This window comes from Acyrthosiphon pisum, chromosome A2 (genome assembly GCF_005508785.2).
Source record: "Acyrthosiphon pisum isolate AL4f chromosome A2, pea_aphid_22Mar2018_4r6ur, whole genome shotgun sequence".
NCBI lineage: Eukaryota > Metazoa > Arthropoda > Insecta > Hemiptera > Aphididae > Acyrthosiphon > Acyrthosiphon pisum.
The window spans coordinates 21,010,285-21,027,595 of NC_042495.1; the positions used below are offsets into that span (position 1 = coordinate 21,010,285).

Below are 17,311 nucleotides of genomic sequence, written 5' to 3' on the forward strand. Positions count from 1 at the left end.
GTAATCACAAAAATTAAATGTGCATTGATTATTTATCTAATATATGATCTGTGTTTAGAAAATCTGTATGTAGTTAAATCATTCATTTGTAAACCTGAGGAAATCGAAAATTCTTTCGTAGGTACTTGAGACAGATTAATATTATTGTTGAAAGCCAAGATTTAAAATATTTGTGTGACTCTTTTCTCTCAGATTCCAATATTTGTGATCCCCAATTGGAAATATTATTTAGTTGATATATTATATCAGCTGGTTTTTTAATGGAATATTTTTAAATGTTTTATAGTTTATTGTATAATTCTCATATCATATTGGTTCAATTAAAAATCAGTAATTATATTTTTTTTTTTTATATATATATAATATATTTATACAATTGTATCCAAACCATTCATGTGTCATACAATTTCAAGTCTTTTATTTGTATGGAAATTAAAATTACTATAGCTATCAATTTATAAATATTAATTGCATATTATTGTGTTTATTTGTGTATAATATATTACTATAAGTATATTATTATATATTGCTAAATAATATAGTGCAAATAATTAAAAAAAAAAAAGTATTTCTTGTATTGACTTATACTACATTCAGTCTTTTTTAAATTTTTATAATTATGTTATTTTAGAAAGAAAAAACTGATGTTTTTCTTTAAGTTATCAATAAATACTTATAACCATAGAATAAATAAAAATATTTTAGACCTTAGCAATGACATTTAAAAAAGTATTTACTCCAGTTGTTATTAATTTATTAATGTATACTTTTATATTGTTATGGGATTATTATATTAAATTAAATCCTATTCTAATTATATCTGAATAAGCTGGAGTTATCTTAATGTAATTTGATTGTATTTTGTGTTGATGCTTTTATTTTTGCAAGTAATCATTGTGTTTTAATGTAGAAATTATTTTTCTGTGACATCAAACAATGGTTGTTGCACAGAATTAGCAGCATTGCTTTTTTGTTTTTGATTATGTAAACTGTGTGCCACATTGTGTCTCCTTCATTTAACACTATTAACTATAGAAAACAATCTGAAACAACAATAGGTACAATGTAAAAGGCCTAATATAAGAAACCTATTATTATGGATGTTATTGAACTGGTATTTTACAATATAACTCACTTAAATGTTCTTTTGGCGTATGTATACAATTTTTAATTATTATTTTGGACAAGAAAAATTTCAACAAAAAATTATTAAAAGGGTAAATTACTGTTAAAACTTATGGTATTGTTGAATCTATTGCTAAAGTTGATAGTGCAGATACGATCAAAATAAAATTATTCACTATGAATTTAAAGTCATAATCTGAACAATTATAATATATGATTTTGTATTTATATTTTTAAAATTATAATTATTTAGATTATCTATTAAATCACAAAAATTAAACGTGCATTGGTTATTTATCTAATATATGATCTGTGTTTAGAAAATCTGTATGTAGTTAAATCAATCATTCGAAAATTCTTTCGTACTTGAGACAGATTAATATTATTTTTGACAGCCAAGATTTAAAATATTTGTGTGACTCTTTTCTCTCAGATTCCAATATTTGTGATCTCCAATTGGAAATATTATTTAGTTGATAGGTATATTATATCAGCTGGTTTTTAATGGAATATTTTTAAATGTTTTAATAGTTTATTTTATAATTCTTATATCATACATATATGGCTTTGTATAAGCAACTATAAATACCTATACAATATTATATAGCAAGCTTAGGTGTAAATAAAATACAACCCATTAAAGATACTGTCTTGTTTATCTAATTAAAACTATTTAAATTTTGCTTTCTTAATAATTCTGGTTTGAATGTTTAATATCTAAATTTGGCACTATTCTCAATTAAAAATGTCTTGATGTTAAGATATACATTCAATCTTCATGACACAATATCCACATTTTTATTCAGATTTTTCTACAACCAATAGCATATGTAAAACTAATTTCAAATTAGTATTTTAATTAATTGTTCTACATTTAACTAATACATAAAAAAAATGTTTAAAATCAAATACCATTGCAGAGTAATCTATAATGATTATAACATTATCATAAGACATTATCATTATAATTATCATGTAGTACTCATCTACAGTGTGCCCTCATACTGTCACATACAAACTAACAAAAATGAAATTGAATGCTTTCTACGTGAACAGGGATTTGATTAACACTTTGATCGTCAAACCAAGTACACCAAATACTTAAAAAACCGCTAATTAATACAGTAATTTCTTCAAGTAGTTTAGTTATTGGTATTATATCCTATTAGAAATCACATTAAATAACGGTAGTTACTAGTTAGTAATAAATTTATCGAAATCAGTGAATTAGTTACTGGTTAACTTTCAACATATTTGGTTATTTTTAAGTGTGGTATCACCATTGATAAAATAACACAATAGTATCTGCAGGTATTAAAAATATATCATCTTTAAAAAATCTCTAAATACTAAGTTACTAAATACTAGATAAATATCACAACATTACAACATCTCTGGTTGTAAATCATACATACAAGATAGTTTTATACATTATATAACAAATAATAAAATGGCTTAAGCGGGAGAGTTCAGGTCTGTTATATTTGTCACCAAAATTACATGAAAAATATACTAACTAAATAACAACTTAAACGGTGTCATAAAATGCACTACAACCTGAAGAACGAAGTCCACGTATGTTGCATCCTTTTGGCGCTTGAGACCCATTATTACACCATTGACTGTGACGAAATTATTATCTGTAAATCAACGATAATAGAATTTTATTGAATGTTCATAATATACAAAGTGTAACAGAAAGACTTGACCAAAAAAAAAAAAAATTATGCTACTTAAACGAATGACAAAAATTGTTAAAATTATATGATTAATAAATAGTTTAAGAAATATACCAATGTTAGCAGATTTCTAAAAATAATATTTTTTAAAAAGTTATTGCGTTTAAGATAAATTTGATCGAAAAAATATTGATATTTTAAAAAATTCTAAAAAATAAACTAATTGCTTTAGATACATTATTTTACCATCCAAATCATTCTTATAATCAGATTCACAAATTGACTATTTTGAATTTAAATAATTTTTTTTTTATTACACATGTAGCGCAAGTGGCTATAAATTATATATATAAAAAAAAAATTTTAAATATTGATTAGAACAAAACTTGTTCCAAAAGTTAGTTCTATCTGTTACATCCTGTATATAGAATAATAACTGCAAGCTTAGTTAGATTCAAACTAAATAAATTAGATAATATATATTATGTAACTAAATTAAACATTATTTTTTTTAATATCACAAAAATATAACTAACATAATATTCTAAGTTTAATAAATCTTTGATAAATAATAAAAGTAAGTACTAACATTTCATGTTTCTTTTTAATATATAAATTGATGCCAAATGCAGACATGAGTAATTTATCTGTGATTTCAATTGCTTTAATCTTTGATGGACTGGGCAGTAAAGTTGTCAATTGTTTCTTATTATTTGATTTCTTTGAATGTTGTTTATTACGACCTTCCTTTAAATACTCTACTCGTTTTAATTCCCTCACTCGTTGCAAATCCCATCTAAAATAACACAATCAAAATGTGAACATTACATAATATAAGTACACAAAAAAAATCTATAATTGCATTACCTTTTACATTTTTGTTCAATTTTTTCAAGTCTATAGTGTCTGTTTTCAAAAATATTATCGGACATATTTTCTGTGCCTTCCATAGAATACAAACTAGAATATGTTTTAACCCTCCATCTTGGTATCTGCAAAATCATACTTATGTAATGAAGACAATACTTGATGAATAAATACTTGATGACAATACTTATGTAATGAAGACAAATACTAAAGATTATATTGTACATATTTAAAGAAATGCTTACTTCTAAATTACTATTAATATTTTTGGAAACTGGTTCATCTTTTATAGAATCATAATTTCCTAGGCATGTGTAATATGCATCATCTGCTGTGACCAAAAACAATTCCTGCATTTTTCTTATTTTAGCTTTTAATAGAAAATAAATAAAAATTACGCACTGTAGGGAAAATATTATTTTTAAAAAACAACCTGATTTAGGTCGTGTAATCCTAGTTCTCGACTGTTTAGTCTGGTTGGGTTTTAATGGATCTGGGTTCGGTTGTTCAGTAGCAGCTTGACAAATCCTTCGCCTTTTAGGTTTAATGCCCTGTTGTTCTTGCTGATCTTGTAGTCCAGTCGAAGTCAAATCTTTCATGCCAGATGAGCATGTTGAAGAAACTGGTATGATTGGTAAAACATCCAAGTTTTTCTCTCTAGCAGCTATTTTAGGTATATATTGATTATGTAACGCCAACTTTTGTTTAATCTGTACAACAAACCGTTAAAATGTTACATGCAAGCTGTATACTTTTACTAAAGTTTTAAATCATAATGATTTTAACTTTAAAATCCCTATAGGTAACATTCAAATTGCCACTCACAATATCCACTTCTTTTGTCAACTGTAATAACTCTTCACTTTTCAGGGTGATAGATTTTGTGTTCTCTTCTATTGACATGTGATTTTCGATTGAAAAGTCCTTGAGTTTATCCAAGTCATTGGACGACAGTGGGCAGATGCGGTGGTTGATGGAGGCTAATGTCCGATCGCTGCCAGAGACCTTAGCGGTCTTAGACGCGGCCATCACCATTTCGTTTTGGTCATCAAGCACCTGCTCACAGTTGTTCACAAATCCGCCGACGACGCCGTCGCCACCGCCGTTTACAATCCGACACTCTTTGGACATCGCCGAGACACGACTAAAACACAACTAAAACAGATCGATGAAGTATAAACGAATAAACGATAGTAAGGGTTGACGCGGAACGAGAAAACGCGGACACTGGTGAAACGTCGTGCCGAGTGCGCAATGTGCTATTGTTAGCCCGTTTGTCGGCCTCGGCTGTCGCGTTTCGGTACGCAATAATAACAAAATAACGTGAAATGATTGATCAACGAACACAGTTCGCAATTATGGTAGTTAACACAATAATATTCAAAACGCAAACAAACGCGTTATCAGCACGGAAGGACAGCAGTGCGGGAGTGAATGACCGACAGTGTTGCCAACACTTGTCAGCAAAAAACGGTCAAAAACATTAAAAAAACAGCTAGATCGTATAATAAATGGCTAAAAAATGTATTTATTAAAATACATAAAAATACAAATTGGTAAATATCTGAAAAAAGAAAAATGAATCAATTTGATCAAAACGGCTCAAAAAACGGCTAGTACAAGTTGGTAAATATCTAAAAAAAAATCAAGTGGATCAATTTGATCAATTTTTTCTCCATTTTCACTGTAGGGGTTCAATTCTAGAATGTCAGCTGATGTATATGTTGATAATGTGCTAATTTTTTTATCACTGATTCAGGAATAACATAATCATAAAACATAAAATAGGTCAAAATTGAGCTCAACGTGTTTGGTGACATTTTTTGGTGCGTTCGACATGGGCGCTTTGAACGCTTTAAGCGCTTATGACCGCTGCCGCGCCGTTTGTTTTAGGGAATTGAAATGCTCAGCTTACAACCGTGATATCACTGAAAATAAGTGTTACGTCATGACTTTCGCTCAGGGTCGCTTATTCCAGCGAGGTAGTGCAGTGAAAGCGTGAGCGCTATTTCCCAAAGCGATCGCTTAAATGTAAAATGATAAGAGATAACACGATAATCGTAAACAGTTTCACAGTTTAGGATTAATTGTTAATTGTTAATTGTCACATATAAATATTATTTATTCCATGGCATCCCCTGCAGAGTTATATCTTAACCAGAAAGTTTTTAGTTGTAAGTGGTTTGATTATAAATTAGAATTTGAACGAAGATAGTTCATAGTATCTTATTTTCTTATAATAAAATATTGGCAGTTGAGACGAAATCAAATATTAATTAGATTTCATAATTATATTTTCATAACCACCACCACAGGTTCCCTTAAATAATAAAATAGATTGTTAACTCATGATAATATTATAGTTCAATTCAAAATCCACCATTTTCGTGAGAATTGTAGGTTATGTCACCAGAACACTTTGCAGGACCCTACAGTATTCCTTATTTTCATACTACCTACAACTTAAAAAAATTAAAGGATTTCGATTTATTAGATTATCATTTTTTGTCATTATTATATTATTATAATATGATCAAATGACTGTAGGTTTCTATACTGTTACTTCATTAGAACGAAATCACAGTAAAAACTTTTCAAATTAAAATATCTAAAACCAATAAATAAGGTAAATAAAACGCATGTTAATTTCTTTGCACGTCTTAGCATTAATAATGTTCATAGAGACTTTCGACTTCAGCATTGGACTAGCGAGAGAAACGCAAGCTATTATTCGGAGCTGGTATCACGGTTTCCTTATCACTAAAAATAATATAATTATGGAGACATTTTATTAATAATGGAAAAACTAAATAACTAAATAAATTTAATTTAATCAATTTATTATAAACTATTATTTTTATTTTTGGAATACAATTCTTGAAAATCAACATGAATATTAAACAAAAACATAACAATAAGTGATACCTACTTGTACGCGCCAAGCCATTATGCTTATCGCGGAACGCGTATCTTTGCGCCTGTGACCGTTGTCCACATTACCTACCTCCCGTACATTACGTCTAATTAGAAATTATGATAATTATTAATTACCATGTTATTTATTGTCTTTTTTTACTTTCAATCGTTTGCCCTTATGTCAAACGTCCTTGCTGTTTATTCATCTTATCATTATGTTGTTGTATATTTTTTCTGTTCATTATTACTCTCTTATGTTTTCTCACTTTTCATGCCTTTGTTCAGTCGTATAAATCATTCAGTGCCATTACGGCACTATCGTTTCTGTTGTTGTCTTCGCAATTGCGGCACGACCAACCATTATAATCAAAATTATCGTCGTGTGTAACACGAATTGCTGTTCCAATAAATCCATACACCGACAATAAGTGAGTTTGTTTTTTGTTACCTGCTCCTCACCAACGTGTGTGCGAGATATAATGTATTGTACGTGTACCATCAACACTCCATTCCTGCGAGCCCGTCGACTTTGTGTAGATTGTTGACGGTCGTTGCGAGCCGTGTACGCGTTGTCAACGTATTGCTTCTTCCCAGCTGCGTAAGTCCGCCAGCACCCAACGGGGGTGTGTGAGAGGCCGCCACGGTCGTCCAGCCATGTCGTTCACCAATGAATCCATTCGTCTATAGTAGACTATACCTGCCTTAATTTATAAGTAGCATTAAGTAGTATATAAGGACATCCCGATTTTATGTGAGCCTCGTCGGTCATTGCACCACACCGAATCGACCACGAGGAAAACCCTACTAATCATTAACTAAATTGCATATCCCATGTTTCCGTTGTATAAACTGATTCCGTCCTTTTCAGAACATCCGTCTTTCCGCGCTCAGGTCGCCGGTCCTACGTCGCAGGCCCAACATCAAGCTTGATAGGTTGCCTACCCACTCGTCGTTGAGGGGCATCGTGATACTGTGAAAGAGGTTGCCTATACATCACGCCTAACGGATAAAGTGTATCCGGTCCGATCGAGCGGATAAATCATTTTTGCTCTGACTACCAATTTGCCCACTCTAAACACTACTAGTTCTGAATGAAAAACTTTTGTAAAAATGGAAAAACTTAAATAAAACTGTTTTTAACATGAAAATTAAACAAAAACATAACAACAAATAATACTTACTAGTTATAAATGAAAAACATAACAGAAAGGTGGGCAACTATACTTGTTAATAAATGTAAATTGAAAATAAAATAAAATAAACAAGTAAAAAGTACTAGAAACATTAATTACTTAGGTATATGTATTTATGATCAAAATTGGTATGAATATTTTCAATATCCTCACTGACATGCAAGAGCCCTTACATAATATTAATCTTTTTATTTGATGTAGGAAGAGACATATTTAATGTAGTTAATGGTTGGCGGTTTTTCTTTGTTGAATAAAATCGTTCATTACTTTCTTGTTTCCCGGTTCCTTGAAAGCTTCAGACTAATATTTTGTTTCGAGCACTGCTTTTTAGAATCAATATGTTCTAACATTTTATTAAGTTTTCTAGACCAGGAACGTAATTTTTCGTCAGTGAAATCTGCATCCACAAGATTCCTTCTGGATAAGTAACGAGGAAGGCTTCTGCTTTTAGTTTAATTGTAGATAATTTATCATTTGAAGATAAACGATTAACAGGTGCAATATAGGGCTCCAACATAGCAATGTTGTCTATATTTACTTGGATACATATAACAAAATCTGACTTAATTCTTGTTTGAAGTGTTTACTGTTTGTATACAGAAATGTATATATTTACAAATATTGTTTTTAATATAATATAGTCAACACATTCACATGAATATGAATGAATAGAAATATTGCATGTAATACAGGTAGAGAAACAATTGTTACTATCAGAGCAGGCTTCTTTCTCATCTATGATCTTCACACTGCTGCAAGTTGGGCTCCCTGTTGCAAGTCATTAATCTTCATTGCAAGCACTTGCTCGTTGTTTTAAGTCCTAATTCGCCATTGTAAATTCTTGCACCAGGTTGAATGTCCTTGCTCCCTATTGCAAGTATACATAATGCATCCTGTTGCAAGTCATTACTTGACGTTTCAAATACTTGCTGGATGTTACAAGTCATTGCTAGCGGTTGCAAATTATTGATAGCTTTTGTATGTTCTTGCTACCGTTTACAAATGCTTGCAGCTTGTTGTTTCAAGTTCTTATTCACCATTGCAAGTTTTTGCACCAGGTTGAATTCCCTTGCTCCCTATGGCAAGTACATAATACATTTTGTTGCAAGTCCATGCAAGCCCATGCAATTATTGGCTTAATAACAAATGATTACTGATAGGTCTTTTCCGAAAGTTCATGTTTTTATAATAATTTTTATCATGGTAGTAAAAAAGAAACAATCCGTACAAATAGTACAATTAAAAAAAAAATAAAATGTAATTTAATAATATTTTTAAAAATTATACCTAGCTCTAATTCCGTCAATTTTGGGTTTAGAATACAAGTTAATGGATCAAAATTACTTGAAAAAAATCGATCAACCCAAAAATAATATTCAAAATAGGGATTACCATTAAAAAGAAATGAACTTGTATTGCGCATGCACAAAATACACGAGTTAAAAAAAATTTAACCCATAGGAATTTATCATCTATTAGTCTAGTTGAATGTCCCACAAACAGAATTGAAAAATATTAACAGGGTAATGAGTGATAAAGTGTTCCCTGTTTTCGTGAACACACTGTATATGCATACAAAGTAATATTCACCATAAGACTGTAGTATGCCTCATTGTTTAAAATGTCATTAATATGATTAAATTGTGTTAATTCTTTTAAAGGAAAATTTCATTGAAGTGTATTTCAAATTCATAAATTTGTGTTGATGTAATATTCTGCAGGCAGTTATCAACTGGACGATCATTTGTTAGTAATTTTTCCAACTTATTTAGAATGGTATTTTGATTCAACAACAGTTTTTGAACCTTTACCTTCACTTCAGCTAAATCTTTGAGAACAGATAAATCATCTGAAATCATGATGTTAAAAAAATGCATTAATAAAAATAATACATTATAATATAATAATAATACAATAATTGTTGGATATTGAGCTTATTAGTAAAAATAGAACCTTACAAAATAACCACCTTAGAATAACATTTTTCTTATAAATCTAGAACCAACTAAATTTACAAATAGATTATAACTCAAATCCAATAATCTAAAAAAATAAAACTTAAGCTAGTTTACATTCTAGAGTTTAAAAAGAAGAAAAATGGTAAATGCAGTTGAATTTAATAAAGATCAATTAACAAAAAAAATATTTATAATCTTTAATCAATGGTTGGGCTTTCTAAGGTGTTATTATTGTTATAATTTATATGAAAAATACGTTTACATTGACTGCTACTTTCAATCAATTCTTGACTTTTGTTTTTTTGATGAAAATGTATTAGAGGAACATGAGGCAAAGTGGGAAAATTGTATTATCTATTCATTTAATGTAAAAAATGTATAATATTATTAGATTTATGGCTTCCTTGATCGTCTGAGATAGTGTAGTAGAAGTTTTGAATCGAACCATTGATTATTTTGTAATTAATCAATGAAAAACTGCCTATTATAATTTACTTGATAATAGAATTGCATAATTTGTTATTTATATATTCAATTATTTTTCGTTTTATTAATATATTTTTTTTTTATTTAAAAGTCCGTGTTGTTTGTTCTTTGATTAAAGTTCTTCATTTATGTTTAGGTATTTAAATAAAATAAAATCAATGGCTCTAGGTAATTAAACTATTTGGGACAATGTGGGGACCACCAAAATATTCTCAAAATAAAGGAAGAACTTAAGGTGAAGGGTAGATTCAGTATCTATTATGTGAAAATTGACTTCATTGTCTTTGCACACATATGGGGCAAAGTGGGGTAAACTGTACTTTTTTTACATCCTTTTAAACTTACATAAAATAAAAATAAAATTTTTATAAAAAATGTATTATCAATAACCATAACCTGTAGATTGTTTGAACAAAATTTGAAAGGAAAAAATTGATTTTTAAGTGTATTACAGGTTTTCAGACATTAGCGTCCTCACTTTGCCCCATGTTGCCCATGTTTCCCCATGTTTTTTATTACATCATCAAATTCAAGATATCTTATAAAATCATCATTTGCTTCACTGTTCATTACATCTGAACCTACAAAAATTGTTCATAAAATACATAATAATAACAGTATATTTAAATAATTAAGTACAGCGTCCTTTGAGGATTTAACCTCTCTAAAATAATGGAGATATCATAATTCTGTTTTTTTTTTTTTTATATAAGGACCATAGGGACAAGAACTACAGGAATTACTAAAACTGTATGTCAAAATGTCTATGCAGACCTGCACAAATTCTAATACTATTTAATATATTAATCAAATATCGCGTTATTTCTTTTGATAGCCGAAAATTCTTCACGAACAGTCTATCTGTCAACGCAAAAGCATCGTATGTTGGCCTTTGAAAATTGTTTCTTGTGTAATTCATTTGTTCATTGATGTTAAGGGGCTGCAGCTCACGTATTTTTCATACGTTTTAGACCAATAAGCGGTGGTAAATTACACATACTTCGGAATGTCCGACTTAAATTTTTTATACATGTTTGAATTCATTGATAAACTATCTAGGTTTCTTAGAAAGTCGATTTTCAATTTTCAATTTAAAATGACCTTAAAATAACCATTTTTTTTTTTAGAAATCCCATGAAATAATTGCGCATTGCATTTGTATTTATTTTGGGCACATCTGATTTTAAATAAAAAAAGTGATTCCTAAGAAACATAGTCTAGAAGTTTATAAATTCGACCATTTTTTCAAAATTAAAATCTGTCAAACCAAATTCTTCCAGTTTTGTCTAGCTTATTGGTCTAAAGTTACTTTTTTTCATTGACTGGAGCCCTCTCTCCCCCCTGTAAGGTTTATTTTATGATATGGAATTTAAATATATTTAAAAACACAATAAAAAACAAAATTAATGTCTAGATTGGTCAAATCTACATTAGTTTTGATTTTTGAAAAAACCTGCTGCAGCCCCCTTAACGAAATATGCCATAAAATCAAGATCCATTGCACGTAATCTTTTTTTCTGTAGGTAGAGCCGTCAGTCGTGTACATGTACTTTCTAAGCAGACGTGTAGATTGAAGATTCTAAATATTATTTTGTTTCACATCAAAATCCACGCAAAGCCCGTGGAAAACAATTTTTGTGATAAAACAATATTATTATGCGACAAAAGTTTTGTCACCCATCAAGACCTAGTCGACAAATTGTCGAATGATTTTTGTTCGACAACATTTTTTCACTTTTCCAGAATAACATTTTTTTAATTCGCGCAACAAACGTGTTTATCGCATACGACAAACGTGTTTATCGCATACGACAAATAGTCGAATGATTTCAAGAATTGGTCTGATAAGAGGCACCGTCTCTAGACACTCGTCACTATAATCATAGAACAATATAGAAGCGAAACTCGATCAGCTGATTGGGGTCTTGGTTACCTATAATTTGAAGTCTGAACCTACGAAAAATATGAAAACGGTTCCACGCACCAACATGATGTTGGACCTATGGTTACCAATATTATGAAAACGGTTCCAAGACTATGGCAGGATACGTTACGCGGGGTCGGCTTGTTTACCATTCCCTATTTCACGTATGCCACGCCCCCCTGTTAGGTTATGCCACAATCGCCTGACTCGGCCAGTTCACGGAGTTTTGTACCCCTGCTATAATGCATCAACTGATAACAAACGGAAAAATTCGTAATTTTCGTTTTTGGTACATTTTCTTAATTATTAATATTATGATTGCCTACCTATCATAATATTTATTGTCAGACGTAATATTGGTAAATTAGTGCGTAACACTCTTACACCGCTTATAACATGAAATACCTATATTCCTATAGTGTTTATTTTGTTGTTTAGAAGTCGTATTATACTGCATATTGTTTAAGATGGATTCTGCTTTGAAAGATTTAGATCTTTATGGAATACTTGAAATCCAACAAACGGCTACTGTAAAAGAGGTACCTATATCAATTTTTAATCCCTCGTGTATAACTATTCATACTTGCTATTTCAATTAGATTAAAACGGTATATCGGAAGAAAGCTCTACAATTCCATCCAGATAAAAATCCGAATGATCCAAAGGCAGCTCAACTGTTCTTGCGGTTATGTAAAATATTAACTATTCTTACAGACACAGCAACTCAAGTATGATTTGTTGATTTTGCATTTTAAATATTATTTTATTGTAATTATTTTTACTTGTCTTTAGTTAGATTATGACAAGTCGGTAAATGCTAAAACTGCTGCAAAATTGCGTGAAAAAGAATATGATTTGAATATGGATATATGCAACCTCAAGGTAATATGTTTTTTTTTTGTTCTTGTATTTAAATTCATATATTTGTATAGAAAGAACTAGAACGTTTAAAGAAAAGAATACGACCTTAGGCAGCAAGAAGTTGAAAAAAAAAAAGATCGGTTCATTTATATTAAGAATAATGTGGAAGAAAAATGGAGTATATAATAGAGCTAAATTAACATCATTGTTTTCTAAGGTAATTTACAAACATTATTTTTTAAATATTTGTCTAATACATTATACAATATTATAGTATGGTGACATATTAAGTGTTGTGGTTCTGCAAAACAACAAACCTATGGGTTTTGTTGAGTACAAATCTAAGACTTCTGCTGTAAGTGATGTTAAATTAAATTAAGGTAACCTTTGTAAAAATACATTGTTCTTACAAATATTATTTTGCTAGATATACGCCAAAAATAAGGAAGTTGGTTTGGACAGTTGTCCTCTTATTGTGAGTTTTCTCGGGGATTATGGACCAGAAAATAAAAAGAGTTTTAATCATACTTCTGCTCCAAATCCTTATACTATGTTTCCAGCTTATCAAAATCAAATGACAAATCATGGTTGTAATGGTGTATATTGTATACAATGCTATACATACACACTAGCAGCAGCAGCTAGTAAGCATAAGTACTAAATTACAATTAGATAATAAGAAACATTAAACCTTGAGACGATAAATATAGCATTATCATTTATGGTAGTATTATTGAACATTATTTTCAAACATTTTATATTGTATTCAGATTTATAAATAATATTTTTTACAAAAATCCTTAATATTGTTAAAGGAACACAAAAATAAACTTAAGTGCTTAATAGTCCATACATATCATGTTTATTATTTTTTTTTTCAATTAGTATTGGGACATTGTGTATACTACACCAATATGTGTTGTGTGTGTTTTACACACACAGTGCTTTGCAAATTATACATTCTGAATAATCCATATTACTGCTATGCTTAATATTAGAGTGAATTTACCAATTATCAAATTTATAAGTAAAAATATTATCTAGTGAATCTCAAAGGTTTTTATTATATTTTAATTTGGAAGTGAGTTATACAAATTTTAAAATTCTAAATTGTTTGTACATTTTACTAACAATGCATATAAAAATGTAAGAATAATTTTACTTTAGAACACTGTTATATTATAATTTATAATATACAGAAATTTGAGGTAAAAAAATTTTTTATAGCTTTAAATATCCTTATATTTTTAATAATAAAATATATAACAAATACTTGATATAACACAAATTATTATTTTTTTTATATACTATTTTACTACCTTATTGATATTATTTGTTATTTTGAATCAAGTAATAGGTGGGGATTTTTATATGAGGTAACCTTTGTATGCTAAAATCTTCATCATCTTTAAGATCATTATAACCTGAAAAATACATGCATGCCATTAATAGACAAAACAATAAAATAGGTGTGGGTATTGTAGTATAGGGTAATAAAAATATGTACCAATAGTCATCCAGCTTTAGGTTTTTTTTTACCGTATTACATAATTTATAAATTTTATCATTATTCTTTTATTGATTGATTCTTATTTCATGATTTCACAATAAATTGTTTTTCTAATCTTACATAATATATTAATTATTATATAAGATGATAACCCAATACAATGATACCCATCTTTGACAATCAATACTTGAAAAAATAATCCTACACTCCTACTCTATAAACAGAAGAAAAGCTTCAAAAGTTATTAAAAGCATGTATTATTATTACTTAAACTAATGAGTACCTAATGTAACTAATGTTTTATGAAACGTGAATTTATTACATTAAAAATCAACTGCTGTTAGTTAGTGAACATGATTTCTTTTTAGAAATTTGAATCAATTACTAAAAAATCATACACTAAAATATTATGAATATTTTAGAATGTATGATTTTATAAAGTAGATAAAAATAAATAAAATGACCAGTGATGAGTGATGGTTCATAGTTTTTTCGAAGAGCATCACAAGACTCTACTGCATAGACACTTAGAATACTAAACACTATGATATAAAAGTGTAAAATAAAATTTGCTCTCAATATCTATATAAAATGATAACACATATTGAAAATCAAGTATACATTTTTCATAAAACTGACAACAATTTAAATAATTAACTGAAAATTTAACATTCAACTAGTCAAAATAAGACAAATCTTAAATTATAATGTGTTCATAATATATTACTACGTACCATTATCAAAATCATCTTGTAGGCGTTTACCATTCATTTTAAATATAACATTTATATTCGTCTAAGAACAATACATTTAAATATTTAAAAATTTAATGATATACAGGATGATTCACTAAGCATGCTCACTTCCATTTTTAATTTAATAATGATTTTATTCATACAAAAAATCAGATTTGTACTACTCATGAAGTGTCGGGTGGCGATACATGATACAACTTCTGTTTTTCAAATAAAACCCTTCACTCTAAAATTTGTATCATATTTTTATTAACCATTTTTAAGGTTACCTTTTATCCTTAATACAAACATTTAGAATCTAAATTATTTAGTGGATAATGTTTTTGAAAATGTTTAAGTATCTAATTTAAATTTCAAACGAGTATTTCATCAATTATTAAAATATTTGTATTAATGATAATAGGTAATCTTTAAAAATGGTTAACAAAAATATGAAACAAATATAATAGGTATACTGGATCATAATACTTTGACCATTTTTAAAAATTATAAGTATTAATTACTAAAATTTTCAAATTACTATAGCCATATCTCCAAACGCATTAGCATGGACCTATTTTCCTTATTGCACAACGCCGAATAACTCAAAAACGACTTGTTTGAATTTTGACTTTGATATATAATGATTTTCAGAAAAAATATCTGCTGAATGATTGACTGTAAAAAGTAAGGTTCTCATTTGAAATACGTATGTTTACAGGATACACCCTAAGGTTTTCAAAAATTCTCAAGACTTGATATTATATTTTAAATAATAAATTGCATTATTGAAGAAAACTGGAGTGAGCATGCTTAGTGAATTCCGCTGTATATTATGTATACATAACAATAACATAGAGTTATACATAATTTATTTATTATTTATTTAAATAATCATCTCATCATCTAAGTTCATTATAGTACTACACAGTCCACTAGGTATCATAATGAATAGTAATCATCATTCATAGGTATATATTACTATTCAAACAATCTATGATAATCATTATTGTACTAATAAAAAATAATTAATAACTAACGAGTAATGAATAGGTATTATGATTTATGAATATAATTTGTGGGATCGATGTCTTCATATGGACGACTAATGTTACCCCTATATTAATATTTATAAGTAACTTATTAATACAATATATTCATTTTTATCTTTAAACATATGTAGGTTCGAAGTTCTTTGTAAATATATTTATTTTATTTCTGATAATATTTTCCGTATTCTGCGAACTTTTAATAATTATTATAAGCCGAAAAATCGTAATAAACAATATATTTTTCTGGATAATAAGAATATTCAAAATAAAGAAAAATATGAGTTGATTTTAAGTTAATGTTGAGGGCAGTGGCAAACCCAGGGGGGTGGAGCCCGGGTCGGGACCCCCTTGGCTTATGTTATAGTTTTATTTTTATTTTTAAAAGTTTCCTTAAAATGTTCATCGAAATTTATTCATTAGTTTGATTATTACTTATTAGTTATTAGATTAGATTTGGACATTAGGTATTTTGTTGATAACACGTCGAATCCGATAATAATTAATTGACATACATTTTAAATATAAATTTAAAAAAGGTGGGCAAGTGGATGTCGCTATACTGTACAGTAGGTTACAAGTGGGCCACTGTATAATGGATGCTATTAAATTTGAATTCAATGATTTAATATCATTGTATAAGAAAAACGATTCTGAGCGGAGACGGTATGTCGGTCTAGGTATAAGACATATTATATACTTATATCTATGGTATTAAAAAAAAATTGACCTATAATATACACAGGAATATTACAATATCCATTAGGTAGGTACTTATAACGCGTTATACATCAACAACAAACCGTGATACTATCATAGATATATAATAGTATACTTTAGAAGTTTCAAGTACCCACAAGTAATATTATACAATCACAACAAGATAACTAAAATAGTTATTCTAGGTTTTTTAACATGTAATTTCGTCCAAATTCGAACTTAAAATGACTATAAAAATAAACTGTGCTTATGTATTTTTTAGATTTTTTGGTTTCAGAATTAATTACTT

The 17,311-nt window shown here is 28.5% G+C and overlaps 1 protein-coding gene and 1 pseudogene across 1 annotated transcript; one reads left to right on the top strand and one right to left on the bottom strand.

Annotated features, from left to right (window-relative positions):
* Positions 1-2,653: 2,653 nt before the first annotated feature.
* On the bottom strand, positions 2,654-4,802 carry LOC115034114 (male-specific lethal 1-like 1). Its single transcript, XM_029489857.1, has 6 exons — positions 4,497-4,802; positions 4,105-4,381; positions 3,917-4,041; positions 3,672-3,796; positions 3,394-3,600; positions 2,654-2,747 (listed from the first exon to the last, which is right to left on the bottom strand). The coding sequence occupies exons 1-6, from the start codon at positions 4,800-4,802 to the stop codon at positions 2,654-2,656; spliced, it is 1,134 nt and encodes a 377-aa protein (XP_029345717.1).
* Positions 4,803-12,615: 7,813 nt separating this feature from the next.
* On the top strand, positions 12,616-14,030 carry LOC100569877 (annotated as a pseudogene).
* Positions 14,031-17,311: the final 3,281 nt, after the last annotated feature.